Below are 16101 nucleotides of genomic sequence, written 5' to 3' on the forward strand. Positions count from 1 at the left end.
ATTTACATGGAGAATGCTGAGTAGGGAATGAGGTACTAATCTTTCTAGGGACATTACACTGGTGGGCCAGGTATGGGAGAGTTTTACTGTGCCCCCAGAGAGATCCTGCAGGGGTTGGGGGACAGTAGTATTTCAAGGGCTTTGCTAGGGGATGGCCTGATATTGGTTGAACTGGATGGACTTGTGTCTTTCTTCAATCAGACTAACAATGTAACTATATTTTGTAGACACTACACTGATAAATCAGATCATCTGGAGACAATCTGCTGCTTGGTATGGGGAAAATGTGGGTTTTGCAAAGAACAACTAAACTCCAGCAAAAACATAACAGAGATATTAATTCTTCCCCGCTCTGTTCAAAACGAAACAGAACATCTTTATCTGAATCAGCGCAGCAATCTTCTACAGACACAAAAATAATACTCGTATAAAAAAAAAAAATATATACAAAGTATACACAAGAGTTTATTAATAAATACACAATTTCTTCATTACAAATAGGAATGTTACACATTTATTTATTACAGGTATTTATAAAGCACTCACAATTTACTAAGCACTTTACATATATTGTACGTTCACATCAGTTCCCGCTCTCAAGGAGGTAACAACCTATGGTCTCTATCCCACATGCATACATACACAAGCCAATTACCCTTCCAGCAAGTCTTTGGAGTTTGGGAGGACACCAGAGTTCCCAGAGGAAAACGAAGCAAGCACAGGGAGAACTCCATGCAGGTAGTGTCGTAGTTGGGATTTGGACTGATGACCTTAGTACTGCAAGGCAGAAGTGCTAACTGCTAATAGATAGTGAATTTTCTGCTATCATTCTAGATCAGCAGTACTGAGGTTCTGTGGAACCCTAGGGTTTCTCCAGATATTGTGAGAGGTTCCTTGAGCTGGTGCCAATTTATCCCCATTTGATTGTGCTTGCATCATTCCAGATCCAACACCGCTTGGCAGACCTTTTTAGCAGTCTGTAAGGGGGTACACTTCCCACTAAGCCCTGGTAAATTCCTTTTAGCAGGGTTTTCCTGAGACCAGAAATGTATTTGAAGGGTTCCCCCGGGGTAAAAACATTCAGAAAGGCAGTCCTAAATATTTCAATTTAACCACCTCAGTCTTGAAGGTTTTACCCTCTTGCTATTTAGAACTGCACTACTTTAACTGGCAGTTGCGTGGTCATGCAATGCTGTATTTAAACAAAATGTATATAATTTTTTTCATAAAAATAGAGCTTTCTTTGATCACCACTGGGTTTTCAATTTTTCATGATATAAAACGGAAAAAAAATCAGTTACAATATTATACACTGTCACTGTACTAAAGACACGAACTGGGAAGGGGTTAACATCTAGAATGATCAAGGGGTTAACTGTGTGCCTCACAAATGTTACTGTGTGCTGCTTTTTACTAAAGATTGTTCCCTCTGTACTGAGCCGATCAGCAGGTCCCAGCCATGAATCATTGGCTGGGACACGCTGACAGACTCTTGCTGTGTACAATCACAGCAGGTGTCGGCGGGGGGGTGTGCATACATGCATTCTAAACCAGGCAACAGGCAGTAACGTACCAGTAAGTCGCTTTGCCTGTACGGGCCACCCGTCTGCAGTACATTGCTAGCATTCACTTCAACTTCACAGTCTAGATTAACACAAACTTTTCCCATGTATGGCAAACCAACAGGTTCCAAAAATACCCAGCAGCCATAGTCATTGTTTCTTTGGTCTAGCTGTTGCTAGAAGGAAAAAAATATTGTGCAAGCTCTAAATTGCTTTAATTGGAGCTTCCGCAGGGCCAAGTCTTTTCTCCCACCCCCATTTGACAGTGCTGGGCGGATCCCCAACCATCAGTGCTGTTACATATGACATTTGAAATTTGAAATTGGAAATGTTTAGGAGCCATCTTCTAATGCATGCACTAGAGTAAACTGCAGTCATCGTAATCCATGGACCAGGGGTAAGGAGTAACACCAAAACAGTCCTCTATGACAGCGGTCACAAACTGCGGCCCACGGGCAGGTTTTGGCCCTTTGCTTGCCTTTATTCAGGACCTGCAGCACTGTTTCTTTCACTGACACCAATGATGGGGCATTTATTCCTTCCACTGACACCAACAATGGGGCACTATTCCTTCCACTAAAAAATATGGATGAGGCATAATTGTTCCCACTGACTTCAATGAAGGGGCACTATTCCTCCCACTTATACCCATGGTGGCACTATTTATTTTACCTACTGACCACAGGAGCTGTGTTACATTTTTTTACTCCCACTGACCACCAAAGCTGGTCATAGACAGGGGACAAAACATTGAAATTTTAGGTCTATGGCCAGGAAACTCCCCAGACCTTAATCCCATTAAGAACTTATGGTCAATCCCCAAGCATTGATTATACAAGAATGGACTGCCATCCGTCAGGATGTGGCCCAGAAGTTGATTGACAGCATGCCAGGGTGAATTGCAGAGGTCTTGAAAAAGAAGGGTCAACACTGCAAATACAGTACTATTTGTATAAACTTAATGTAATTGGCAATAAAAGCCTTTGACACCTATGAAATGCTTGTAATTATACTTCAATATATCATAGTAACATCTGACAAAAAGAACTAAAAACACTGAAGCAGCAGACTTTGTGAAAATGTATATTTGTGTCATTCTCAAAACTTTTGGCCACGGCTGTATATTACCACCTAACACTTACACTCAAAAGTAGAAAAAAAAGTAATTAAAAAATATTTCATTCATATGTATGGATGCCATTGACATAGCATGCTTTTAACTGTATGATGGCTTCTGTTTGGAGTTCTCCTTTATTTGCAGGTGATCTTCTAATGGCCCAGATTTGTGTCTTTGTTTAGTTTGGGTCTGGCGCAATTCACTTTGGAGGTTTTTAGCTTTCCTCCTCTCCACAGCAGTATGGAGAGATTTTATGATCAGATCCTTGTGGTTTAGGAGATTATATTGTGTCAGCTTCATCAGTCGGTCAAAGTCTTGTTCACTGTAAGTAAAGTTTGTGAGAAAATATGGGGACCAGGGTCCTGTAACATCCACATCCCCAGCTGACATTTCTTCTGAAGTCCTCAAAAGCCCTACAAATATATGAAGGAAATACATTAAATACCATGTAAAAGAAAATGGATACCTATTAACCCCTTCCCACCACTGCCTCTGGCCCTTTAAGAGGACCTAAATGCTGGGAGGTGGAGGCGGGCATTCCGATCATATGACCACTGTGATTGGCAGTCACATGATTAGAAAAGCTCCTGATCTTAAGTATGCATCTAGAGCTTTCTGGGATCTACTCATCAGCAAAGTAAAGTGTTTACCTTGGGCCGAAAATATGCGCCATGTTGGCAGGATTTGCTTAAATACGGCGTGTGATGAGAGATTAGTCTTAGAATTGCCTGTGTAGCACATAGATTTTTTAGGAATTGCAGGAAACGGAGTTGGCAAGTCAGAGTTGCATTGCCAACATACCCAGGCAAAAAAATTAATAAATTGTCTATACACCTAGTAAAGCAGATTTCAACAAAAGCTATGCCCCCTTTGGCAATCTAGATGATCAAAAATGGTAGCAATTTTAGGTAATAAAAAAAAAAGAAAAAACACACACACATAAAACACACACACAAAACACACACACACAAAACACATATTAAACTGAAATGAAAATCAATTGACCAAACTAGATAGGATAGTAAATGATAAACCCTCAACTAAAATATGTATGTATCAAGCATATGAACAATCAGCTGCTATAATTATTTTTTATATTAGTTTTTAAAAATGCCAGATACACAGGCATAGAATGAAAAGGACGCACCTGGTTCTTTATATGTTCGGAAAGTGTCATTAACAAGAGGGAAGTGAAGCACTATGGGAGCATTGGAAATGTCTTCATCTTTAAAAATGTAGCACTCTTTGTGTTTCTTTCTGTCCTCGTCACTCAGTGATACTCTGGGGAAACAGATACCCTGCGTTGTACAGTAAGTACATGTCTGTTCCAAGGACTGCAAACAGAAGGAATAGAGATTAATAATTTATTTTGCCCACTGAAGAGGTTCTCATTGTCATCTATGATAAATAACATTTTTTTTAAGAATTTAATAGCTGCTGATGAAAAAATATATATATTATTGAATTAGTAGGGTGAAAAATAAATTACACTGTATCTATAGCCCAAACATTTTTGTTACGGTGGAATAAAATAGGTAAAGGTTAGAACCTCTGTTTGTCTTTTTTTTTCAGATTCCCTTATGTCCCTGCTGAGAAGAATAACTCTCTTTATATGTTCCGGTCACTACGGTCACTGAGACAGAAAGTAATGGGAAATCCCACATTTTCATAGTTGTCACCCAAACGGGAAGCAAGGGGTAATCTTCCAATGGGCTCACCCATACCAGTGACAATTGTCTAAAGGGGCATTTTCCTTCACATTTTCCTTCACTTTACACCCACCCACCTCACTTTATCCTTCATAGATTTGCACCCTCTTTTTTTTTTTTTGTGATAGAAAATCTTCCCAATGGCACACAAGACAGCAAGGAAAAAGCAGCTGGAGGTTCTAGCCATTATACACACTACATTTTGGCTATAGATATATTCCAAATAATGGCTACATTGGATAGCTGACAAACTAATATATAGACAATGTGGGTAATAATTTAATATTAGAGACATAAAAAAAAATTAAAAGATAAATTACCCCTTGAATGATTAAACATTTAAATAAAATGAAACAATTTAATTAGGTTTCTAGCACATAGAGGTTGATTTACAAAGGGCAAAAAGACTGTGCACTTTGGAATGTTGCAGTCTATTGGCCTTTAGTAAGGCTGGATTCACACCTATGAATTTGTAGTGCTTTTTGCATTTTGCAGATTTGCACTACAGTCCATTCACCATGGTTTCCTATGGAACACGTTCTATAGTAAAAATCTGCAAACTAAAACTGCATAGGTGTGAATCCAGCCTAAATCAACCCCATGGTATTACAGCAAAAGGAGATGCAGGAAAAACACTGCTTGTAAAAAATGAGTCGTACTATAGAGTTAAATTGGACTGATATGTTAACCGAAATCGGTCATGCGCCAAAACCTTTTATTTTGCCCTGCCTTCTCCCCCACCCATTCTCACATTTGTATGATACATTTTATTAATGGATTTTTTTTTTCTGTATTTCTTGCCTAAGGCTGGATTCCCACCTATGCATTTTTTGTGCTTTTTTCATTTTGCAGATTTGCACTACAGTCCACCTAACATGGTTTCCTATGGAACATGTTCTGTGGTGCAAATCTGTAAAATGCAAAAAGCACTAAAAATGCCTAGGTATGAATCCAGCCTAAGTGAGAGACATACCCCCCCCATAATCTCATAGGTATAAGCTGTCATAACCACCACTCAAACTAAAAAGTGATATTAGTAGCTTTCTGGTCCCAACCTATCCAACTGTTAAATATCTTTGTGGAAAATCTTGCAGTCAATAATTATAATCTCTTACATTTGATTGGGATGATTGAAAAATGATTGGAATTTCCCAAAGTGCTCACCTGAAGTGGGGTATCTAGAGTATAATCAAATGACAGAATGATATCGACCTTCCTCTCCGGCTGCAGTAAGGGAGGGAAGCTGGCATTGATAAAGTAACCAGCATCTACAAGACACAGGTTGTCAGCCATTGGGGTGAGCTTGTTGGGGAAGTTGTCTAGACTGGAATCTGAAAGACAGCAGTTAACATTCACTTGTTATTAGAAGATGATCAATAAGACAATTATTTCTTTATTTTTTATTTTGGAAAGCATGGAAAAAGTTATAAGTGAACTCTAGACCAATATACAGTAAATTGCACAAAATAATGCAGCTCTGTGAACAAGAATATGTTGTTAAATGTATTTTTAATACAAGTGGTGTGGGTACCTGAATTTGACCTAGTATAAGCTTTGTGCAGTCCCTGTATAAGGCTGGATTCACACCTATGCATTTTTAGTGCTTTTTGCATTTTGCAGATTTGCACTACAGCCCATTTACCATGGTTTCCTATGGAACACGTTTTTTAGTACAAATCTGCAAAATGCAAAAAGCACACAAAACTGCATAGGTGTGAATACAGCCTTACAGGGATATGGCGCAAGAGAAAGCCAATCAGTTCATGTACTACAATAAACATGAAAATCCACAGGATCTAAAAACACCTTCACTAAACAACTGTACCACTGTACCAAAAATACACAAATAATAAACCTACTCAAGCTGCCACTTTATAATAATAGTATAAAAGCAACAAATCTGCCTACGCCAAAAAAAGAAAGGTAAATAGTGGCGCTATAGAATTACATTACATAATTTACTGCAGAGTGACAGATGAGATAATCACTTTGCTGCTTCTCCTTTCACTCTCCACTTACAGACTGGGGTAGGTCCAGAATGACCTGGGCTCAGAGGAAGTGGGTTCAAAGATACTGATCAGACTGAGGGCACCTAGTGGCAGAAAAAAAAAAGAAAATTTCTCAAATGCAGAGCACCTGTTCAATCTTTATTTCATCAGACCAGAGAATTTTGTTTCTCATGGCCTGAGAGTCCTTCAGATGTCTTTTGGCAAAATCCAGGCGGGCTGCCATTTTACTGAGGAGTGACTTCTCTCTGGCCACTCTACCATACAGGCCTGGTTGGTGGAGTGCTGCAGAGATGGCTGTTCTTCTGGAAAGTTTTAATCTCTCAGAATGACCATCGGGTGACTCCCTTCTCCCCAAATCTCTCAGGTTGGCTGGGCAGCCTGCTATAGGAAGAGGTGGTTCCAAACTTCTTCCATTTAGAGATGATGGAGGCTGCTGTGAAAATTGGGTCCTTTAATGCTGCAGAATTTTTTCTGTACCCTTCCCCAGATCTGTGCCTTGATACAATCCTGTCTCGGAGGTCTACAGACAATTTCTTGGACTTCATGGCTTGGTTTGTGCTCTGACATGCATGGTTAACAGTTGGACCTTAGACAGGTGTACTTATGTACCGTATATACTCGAGTATAGGCCGACCCGAATATAAGCCGAGGCCCCCAATTTACCCCAAAAAAACTGGGAAACGTATTGACTCGTGTATAAGCTGAGGGTGAGACATGCCTGTCCATCCCTGTGTGTCCGTCCATCCCTGTGTGTCCGTCCATCCCTGTGTGTGTGTCCATCCATCCCTGTGTATGTGTCCATCCATCCCTGTGTGTGTGTCCATCCATCCCTGTGTGTGTGTCCATCCATCCCTGTGTGTGTGTCCATCCATCCCTGTGTGTGTGTCCATCCATCCCTGTGTGTGTGTCCATCCATCCCTGTGTGTGTGTCCATCCATCCCTGTGTGTGTGTCCATCCATGCCTGTGTGTGTGTCCATCCATGCCTGTGTGTGTGTCCATCCATGCCTGTGTGTGTGTCCATCCATCCCTGTGTGTGTGTCCGTGCAGCCTTGTGTGTCCAGCCTACCTGTGTCCCGAGCCTCCGTCCCGTCCCGAGCCTCCGTCCTTCTGCCATGCCAGGATCGCCGCTCTTCGTCGGGGGCCTCGGCGGCCATTCCACTGTTCAAAAGCCGCGCCTCCGTCTGTGATAGGCGGAACACTCAATTTCCCAGCAGTCTGTGTTCCGCCTATCACGGACATCCTCTCATCCTCGTCCGTAGTATGAGGATGAGCGGATGTCCTTGATAGGTGGACCACTGACTGCTGGGAAATTGAGTGTTCCGCCTATCAGAGACGGAGGCGCAGCTTTTGAATAGTAGAATGGCCGCCGTCTGTCTGCTCGACACGCTGATCGGGCAGGCAGACGGCGATGACTCGAGTATAAGCCGAGGGGGGCACTTTCAGCCTCAAAAAAGAGGCTGAAAATCTCGGCTTATACTCGAGTATATACGGTACATGTGATTTCTTTCATTTTTTATTTTTAGTATATTATTTAGTATATTATTTAGTATATTTACAAAGATTTCAAACAAACTTCTGTCAAATTGTCATTATGGGGTATTGTTTGTAGAATTTTGAGGAAACTAATGAATTTAATCCATTTTGGAATAAAGCTGTAACATAACAAAATGTGAAAAAAGTGAAGCGCTGTGAATACTTTCCGGATGCACTGTAATAATGAATATTGTAGCAAAAGCTGATTTTGTTATCTTATCTTTAAACGGGATACTGACCCCATAGTGGGGATTTTCCTTTAATTCCTGTTTCTGTTCCATTAAGAAATAGGATAGGAAAGCACTCATAGCAATACAAGCATTGTGAGAGGTTTTAACCCTTTTCCCTCCACTAAAAATATATTTTTTCTGTTTCTCCATTGTTGAGATTTCTCATAATTTCTTGCTCTCAGAAGAAGTGAGGCGAAATCTCCACAACAGGGCAAAAAGAACCTGACAGAGCCTCAAAAACTTTCCTGTTCTAACCAAAATGTTTTAGGCTGGGTTCACACTGTTGCAAATTGGATTTGGGTTTCTCCACATCCAGTTCGCATAGCAGGAGATTGTGACTGGCTCTCTATGGAGCCGGTTCACACATCTCTGCAGCGGCTCCGGTGCGAATTGCACAGGAGTCCCGTGCGTCTTTTGGTCTGTTTCAGGTTTCCGAATTCAGCCCAAAATTCAGGCTAAAATGTCCCTTGAGAAAGTCACGTGACCTGTGAAGCAACATGTCGGGAGGAGATGGTGCCAAAACTTCTGGTGGCTCTTATCCTCGGAAGCGCAGTGAGGAGGAGAACTGTCAATGAGCAATAATTGATTATACAAGGCTTTTTAGAAGATGTACTAAATGCAACTGAATCTATTTATTTTAATAAAACAAGTATTGCTTTACAATCTTGGGCGATGATGATCTTTTGTTTGCTTTGAGCATTGAAACTTGGAGGATTGGTTTCCAAATATATTGGGAGAAGCTCATAGGATCTTGGGCCAAACAGCTGGTGTTTAAATCCCTAGGTGGCTGATTTTATGGATTAATGATGTAGCACCCTGATGTTTAAGCATGTTTTGGCATTTCTGCCACGGCCACCGCCCACCAATGTAAGTCACTTAATTAGTCTCACAGACAGTCACCTATGTCAGCGCCCAGCGGCACGGTACAAATTGTGTGTGCCCTGCCGAGTGCGCTCCTGCATTCTCCCTTCCCTCCATTTCACTGTTTACTCCCCCTACGGAGGAGTCTCGTAGTCCCTGCCAGCTGCGTGACGTCACCCACGGCCGGAGGCGAGGTGAGAGGAGCGCAGGAAGCTGTGACTAGGTGCGCTGTGACCTAGAGGAGCGAGGAGCTGCTGCCGCCTGCCTGCCTAGCTGAAAGGAAGCTAGAAGACTGCAGCCGACAGTGTGCTACTGCTACAGTCCGGCCCATAGGTACTCTTTTTTTTTTTTTTTTTTTTAGATGACAAAATTATCACTGGATCTATATATCGGTAGAATATATATATATATATATATATATATATATATATATATATATATATATTTCTTAACCACTAGGCGCCCGCTATAGCCGAAAGACGGCTGCAGCGCGGACGCCAATTGCCGGGAGGGCATCCCTGGATGCATTGGGGAAGTTCTGTGCTGGCCGTGTCCCTGTAAATGGCCAATCACAGCGGCCGTTTACAGCGTGAGCGGCATGTCCGATGAGAGATGATCTTATATGTAAACATATGAGATTATCTCTCATCGCCGGCTCTCCCTCCTCACACAGAGGCAGCATGTGAGGAGGGAGAGATGAACCGCTGCAGCGGTTAGTAAAAAAATAAATAAATAAAGTGCCATCTACCCCCACTGCCACCTGTCCTCACTGCCACCTATCCCCACTGCCACCTGTCCTCAGTGCCACCTATCCCCACTGCCACCTGTCCCCACCTGTCCTTACTGGCACCTGTCCTCACTGCCACCTGTCCCCAGTGCCACCTGTCCCCAGTACCACCTGTCCCCAGTACCAGTGTGCCATCTGTCATCAGTGCTACATGTCGTCAGTGCCACATAGTGCCATCTGTCATCAGTGCCAAGTATAAGTGCCATCTGTCATCAATGCTACGTGTGGTCAGTGCCACATAATGCCATCTGTCATCAGTGCCACATCAGTGCCATCTGTTCAGTGCCACATCAGTGTCACATGTCATCAATGCCACATATCACTGCCATCTGTCATCAGTGCCCGTATCAGTGCCATCTGTCATCAGTGCCACCTGTCAGTGTCACCTGCCATCAGTTATCAGTGTCACCAGTGCTGCGTATCAGTGTTTCAGTGAGAAATAGTGTAATCCCTTGATTTTGCACTTTTATATATTAATATTAACTCTGTTTCTATTGCATTAAACCTAATTTAACTTGTATTGTCTTAAATATATTCTTGTTTTGAAATGACGTTTATTAAAAAGGGGGGGGGGGTGCAGTTTGCCATCTTTGCCCTGGGCACCAAATGGCCTTGTCCCAGCACTGTGTGCAGGGCATATTAAGGGATAAAACTCTCAGGTTATTTTTGCTGCCTGTTTCCTGCTGAGGACAAAATGAGGGGAATTTCCATCCTAGACCACTGTGACCAGAACACTCCCATTAGAAGATTTCCCCTTTTGCGTTTTATGAGAATTCTAAAATGTACTATTTTCACTTTACTGTCTGTTTAGGTGAGTGGGAATCTCCTCGTCTAGGAGTTAAGCCCCATACACACGATCAGATTTTCTGCTGATTTTTGCCTTCAGATTTACCAAAACCATGTAGTGCAAGGGCCTGCCTGATTGTATACACATTGAAACTCCTAAGGTTTGACCTCATATTATATGGTTTTGGTAAATCCGAAGGAAAAAAACAGCAGAAAAAGACAATAATACAAATTTGGCAGAGGGGTTAGCCCTTCTCAACTCTATTCAAAACTAAAACCTGTTTTGTCTTTATATACGCTTTGACTGACTTGGCAAAAAAAGGCACAAAATGCAAAGCAAATATACTGTACGTGCTAACATGTAACATTGGAGATCATGAGCTGCTGTGATGCTGAAAAAATACTGTGTCTTTCATCTTACTTATGGGTTTCGGTGCTTCCGGATCCTTTAGAGTGGCATTTTATCATCACAGAACATCTTTTGGAGGAAAGGGGTAATTATCATTCATTAATCTACTCCTGTTTACATATGATAGCCGGCAGACAGCGGACGTCAGGGGTTTCCTGCACTGCTACAAGTACTGTTTAGCGTTCAGAAAATGTGACAAGTTATGTTAAGTTTTTTTTTATTGTGTTTTTTACATCCTTGTAAAGAAGAATAATTTTAACGTATATCTTAGCATAATGTCTAAAATGTTAAGCAATATTGTTGCCTAGCAGTATAGACTTTTAGCCCTGGTTCACACTGACAGCGGGAATAACATTTTGCGAGTTTATCTGAACTCGCACAATTTCATTCCCGCATGTCAGTCCCAACTTTAGGGGCAATTTCAGAGACATCTGTGTTGGTTTCTGCACAGAAGTCTACTGAAATCGCACCCCGAATTCGCCAAAATTAGGTCAGAAACTACTTTTGGCAAATGCGGCGTTGCACCGATCCGGACAGTGCCATTGCCAGCAATAGCCGCCAATTTTGCATGCGATTTGACATGGCAAATCACTTGCCAAATCGCTGCAACGTGAACCAGGGCTTAATTCAAGTCATTAACGATTATTACATGGAGTCTGTTTTTTTTGTTTGTTTGTTTTAACCACTTCAGCTCCAGAAGGTTTACCCCCTTCCTGACCAGGCCATTTTTTACTATACGGTACTGTTAATTTTTTCCCACAAATACAGCTTTATTTTAGTGGTTTTTGATCACTGCATTTTTTTTGTGCTATATACAAAAAAGACAGACAATTTTGAAAAAAGAAAACAATATTTTTTACTTTCTACTATAAAACCTTCCCAATTACAACTTTAAAAAACTTACCATGCCTCTTACTAAATACCTTGGACTGTCCACATTCCAAAAAGGGGTAATTTGGGGGGTATCTGTACTGTCTTGGCATTTTAGGTCCTTAAGAAATGAGATAGGCTGTCTGTGCATCAGGTGTGATCAATATTCAATGACTGGTGCCATAGCTTGTAGACGCTATAAGGCCGCGTACACACGGGCGGACTGTTCGCCCAACTTTGTCCGTCAAACAGTTTCGGCAAACAGTCCGCTCAAAATTAGCATGGACGGACATGGCCACACACGACGAACGAACAGTTTGCTGAAACCGTGCGCGATGACGTGAACGGCACGTACGACGGGACGAAAAATACGACGTCCTATACACTGCATTATAACTTTCGGCGTGTAAATCCTTTCTGAGCATGCGCGGAACTTAGTTTGACGAACAAGCCTACACACGGGCGGACTGTTCGCTCAAACAAGGTTTCAGCGGACAGTTTTACGGAATTTCCGAAAAACCTTGTTCGTCAAACTGTCCGCTGAAACTGTCCGCTGAAAGCCCACACACGAGCGGACTGTCCGCCCAAACACTGTTCAGCGGACAAAGTTGGGCGAACAGTCCGCCCGTGTGTACGCGGCCTAACTCTCACACAGAGCAAATAATATGCACTGATTTGGGTTATTTTTACCAAAAAACTGCAGCAGTATACATTGTGGTCAACGTTTATTAAGAAAAATTACTTATTTGCTAAATTTTATAACAGAAACTAATAAAAACACATTTGTTACAAAATGTTCAGTCTTTTTTCATTTATAGCGCAAAAAATAAAAAAACCTAGTGGTTATTAAATACCACCAAAAGATTTTCTATTTGTGTGAAAAAAAAATATTATATGGGTAAAATGTTGCATGACTAATTATCATTCAAAGCACTGAAAGCTGAAAATTGGCCTGGGCAGGAAGGGGGTGAAAGTGCCCAGTATTGAACTGGTTAACTTAACACTGCTCAAAAAAAAAGTATGCTCTGTTTTGTTTTGTTTTATTGTCTCAGATTTGAAAAAAAAAATCATTGTTGCAAGGCATTTTATTAAAAAGAAAGCCTTGTTTGCCCTTAAAAATATTATATATAATGTTTTATATATTTATTTATTATATGTAATTATGTGAAATATGTATTGTTTTCTTAAAGCGGTAGTAAACCCGCATTTTTTTTTTTTTTTTTTTTTAAACCTGCAAAGCAAAAGGCATAATGAGCTAGTATGCACCGCATACTAGCTCATTATGAAATACTTACCTTAGAACGAGGCCCCGACATCTCGCCCGATCCACGCCGAGGAAGCCGACATGCTCCCTCGGCGTCTCTTCCGGGTATCGCGGCTCCGGCGCTGTGAGTGGCCGGAGCCGCGATATCGTCACTCCCGCGCATGCGCGCGGGAGATTTAAATCCGGCCGGACGAGCGCTGCCGGATTTTCGCGGAGAGAACCCCCTTGTGCGCATGCGCCGCTGCAGTCAGCGGCGCATACCGAGGGGAATATCTCCTAAACCGTACAGGTTTAGGAGATATTTTTTTTACCTACAGGTAAGCCTTATTATAGGCTTTCCTGTAGGTAAAAGTTAAAAAAGTGGGTTTACTTCCACTTTAAGTAATGACAAGGTTATTGCCAAATAAACAGGTCTATAGCAGAAATGTAGAAATTGCTCTTGTACATAGGGGTGAACAGGAGGGAGGGGTGAAGCTTGTTAAAGTAAAATACTGAATTGAACCACTTGACTACGAGCGATGTATTGGTACATCGGTGAACTTCAAGTGCTTATACCAGGACGATGCCTGTATTGTTTTTTTTTAAAGCAAACTGTTGTCTCTCTTGTGAAAAGCAATCCTAATGGCTAACTAGCCACTGGATTGCTTTTACAAGCAGCAGGAGAGGACATCCCCCCGCTCACACAGCCTTTGTGTCTTTCTCGGGCTCTCCCATCCCATCAGGAGATCAGACGCCTCTGTTCACCTCTATGATATAGGAATGGAAGGGATGAGCATGCATCCTTTCTAGTTTTCCTGCATGCAAACAGCTCCATTTTTAAGAATGAAAATCATCTGATCACACCGATCTTGGTTTGCTTGCTTTTAAGGGCAGAGGAGGGATCTGGGCTCTAATAGACCCCAGATTTCTCCATAAAGAGTACCTGTCATTGCCTATTGCTATCACAGCGGATATTTATATTCCCTGTAATAACAATAAAACTGATTTAAAAAAATGTAAAAGTGACCGTGTAAAAAAAATAAAATAAAAAAAAGAAGGTAAAAATGTTTAGGCATCAGTATCCCTCCTTACCCCTCCCTTTTTTCCTTACCGGAGCCCTCATTTGATCCAGCGCAGTGCACGTCTGCAGCTCTTCTCTCCCCTCACTTCTGGGTCTCACTGGCTTTGCTGGGGCACTGAGTGCCATTGGCTTTCACTGCTGTCAATCACAGCCAGTGACAAGGGAGAGGGGGCAGGGCTAAGTCCCACAGTCTGTGTCAATCGCGGGGTTTGGGAGCAAGCACACACACACGAGTGCCCCCATGGGAAGTGGCTTCCAATGGGGGCAGTTGACATAGAGGAGGAGCCAGGAGAGCCAGCACGGGACTCCAGAAGAGGAGGTTCGGAGCGGCTCTGTGCAGTTCTTTTACACAGAGCAAGTAAGCATGATATGTTTGTTATTTTTTATTTTATTTTACACTTACAACCATTTTAAAGCTACATTTTATAAAGGCAAGTGAGCTGTCAGGCTAGTGACAATTGAACCATAAATGATTCTTGTTATTATTATACCATAACCCTTGCTTTGCACATACCTATGAAAAAGTATGTGCTACAGTGGGGCACGTGTTCATGGCTTACCTTTCCATGTGGTAAATTGTGAGTGCTGATGATAATTCTTATGTAGATGGAGCCCACGCAGGAAGTTTTGCTGCTGTCCATCTATTGGCCTGTTGGTCAGTACTCCCTTCAGAAGCTGGTTGACTGAGCCAGATGGGGTGAACAAACGGGTTTTCAAGTGAGCTGATTCTCTTCTCTGTATGATGTCATCCTTATCTTGAGGAATAAAAGAGGAATATATCATAACCCATTACAATGATTTTCAAGGTAGTATGCAAATTCATTGGTTAAAGAGAAGGTCCAGCCTTCTTTAGAAAAAAATAAAAGCCAGCAGCTCCAAATACTCTAGCTGTTGAAGTATTAGGACACTTACCTGTCCAGGGATCACACAATGTTGGCACCCCAGCTGATTTTTGCTCTTGGGTGCTGCCACCGCCATTGCTTCTAAGGGAAACTGGCAGTAAAGCCTTGCGGCTTCACAGCCAGCTCCCTACTGCGCATGCATGAAGCGCACTGCACTTTCTGAATGGGCCGGAGGTGGGCGAAGGAGGAGGGGGGCCGAACTTTAAAAGACAGATAAGCGCTCCCCCCGAAAGGTGCCAAATGTGGACTGACAACTCATGGGGCCCCCGGGCAATAGGAGATTATGGGGCCCCCATGCAATCCGAGATTATGGGGCCACACAGTATACACACACACAGTATACAATCACACAGTATACACATACATGTACACACAGTATACACAGACATGTTTCTATTGGCTGAGAAGGTACTGGAGAGGTGGGGCAGCTATAATCTCAGGATTTTTAGACCAAAAGGATGTCGGTAAGGGACATTTCAGAGACAGATGTAAAAAAAAAGATTTTTACATCCTGTGCCTTGTTTTACTGAGGCTGGCAACCCTGATGGGGCCCCCTAGTGGCTCGGGGCCCTCGGGCAGTGCCCGAGTGGCCGAATGGTCAGTCCGCCCCTGACTGGGGGGGAGAAGACAGATAAGCAAAGCTTCCACTTTTGGGTGGTGCTCCGCTTTATGCTTATACCCTCCCTAGTTCCTCACCCCCCCCCCCCCCCTATTTTTTGTCAGTCTGTTTTAGCCTTAAATGCCTGAACACAGGTTAATGAATATTATAATAAAAATATATTATACACATTTGGCTCATATAATTACTTCATCAGTGCTAGGACACATCTTTTCATTCAACATTCCAATAACACCACAAAATATACCTATGTCCTTAACTCTGTCTTTCACCCAGTTGTCCCAGAAAGTATCCAACTGTGTTGTGAGATACCACGTGTCCACCAAGTTCAAGGAGAAGACATTTCCCCACAAACCTGCACAAAGAAGCAGAAAATATTTTT

General features: G+C 42.2%; 1 protein-coding gene across 2 annotated transcripts in view; it reads right to left on the reverse strand.

Annotated features, from left to right (window-relative positions):
- Positions 1-445: 445 nt before the first annotated feature.
- LOC143943049 (cytosolic phospholipase A2 delta-like) overlaps positions 446-16101 on the reverse strand; it is an 83461-nt gene continuing 67805 nt past the window's right edge. For both annotated transcript variants that reach the window (XM_077464544.1, XM_077464543.1), the window contains exons 16-20: positions 15967-16074; positions 14759-14953; positions 5553-5719; positions 3827-4013; positions 446-3092 (exon numbers count right to left, since the gene is read on the reverse strand). In XM_077464544.1, the coding sequence (XP_077320670.1) occupies positions 2779-3092; positions 3827-4013; positions 5553-5719; positions 14759-14953; positions 15967-16074 (971 nt within the window). In that variant the 3' untranslated portion in view covers positions 446-2778. The remainder of the gene's footprint in view (positions 3093-3826; positions 4014-5552; positions 5720-14758; positions 14954-15966; positions 16075-16101) is intronic.

The sequence above is a fragment of the Lithobates pipiens genome, unplaced genomic scaffold (assembly GCF_037356315.1).
Source record: "Lithobates pipiens isolate NorthernLeopardFrog02 unplaced genomic scaffold, aLitPip1_a1.2 Scaffold_30, whole genome shotgun sequence".
Taxonomy (NCBI): Eukaryota; Metazoa; Chordata; class Amphibia; order Anura; family Ranidae; genus Lithobates; species Lithobates pipiens.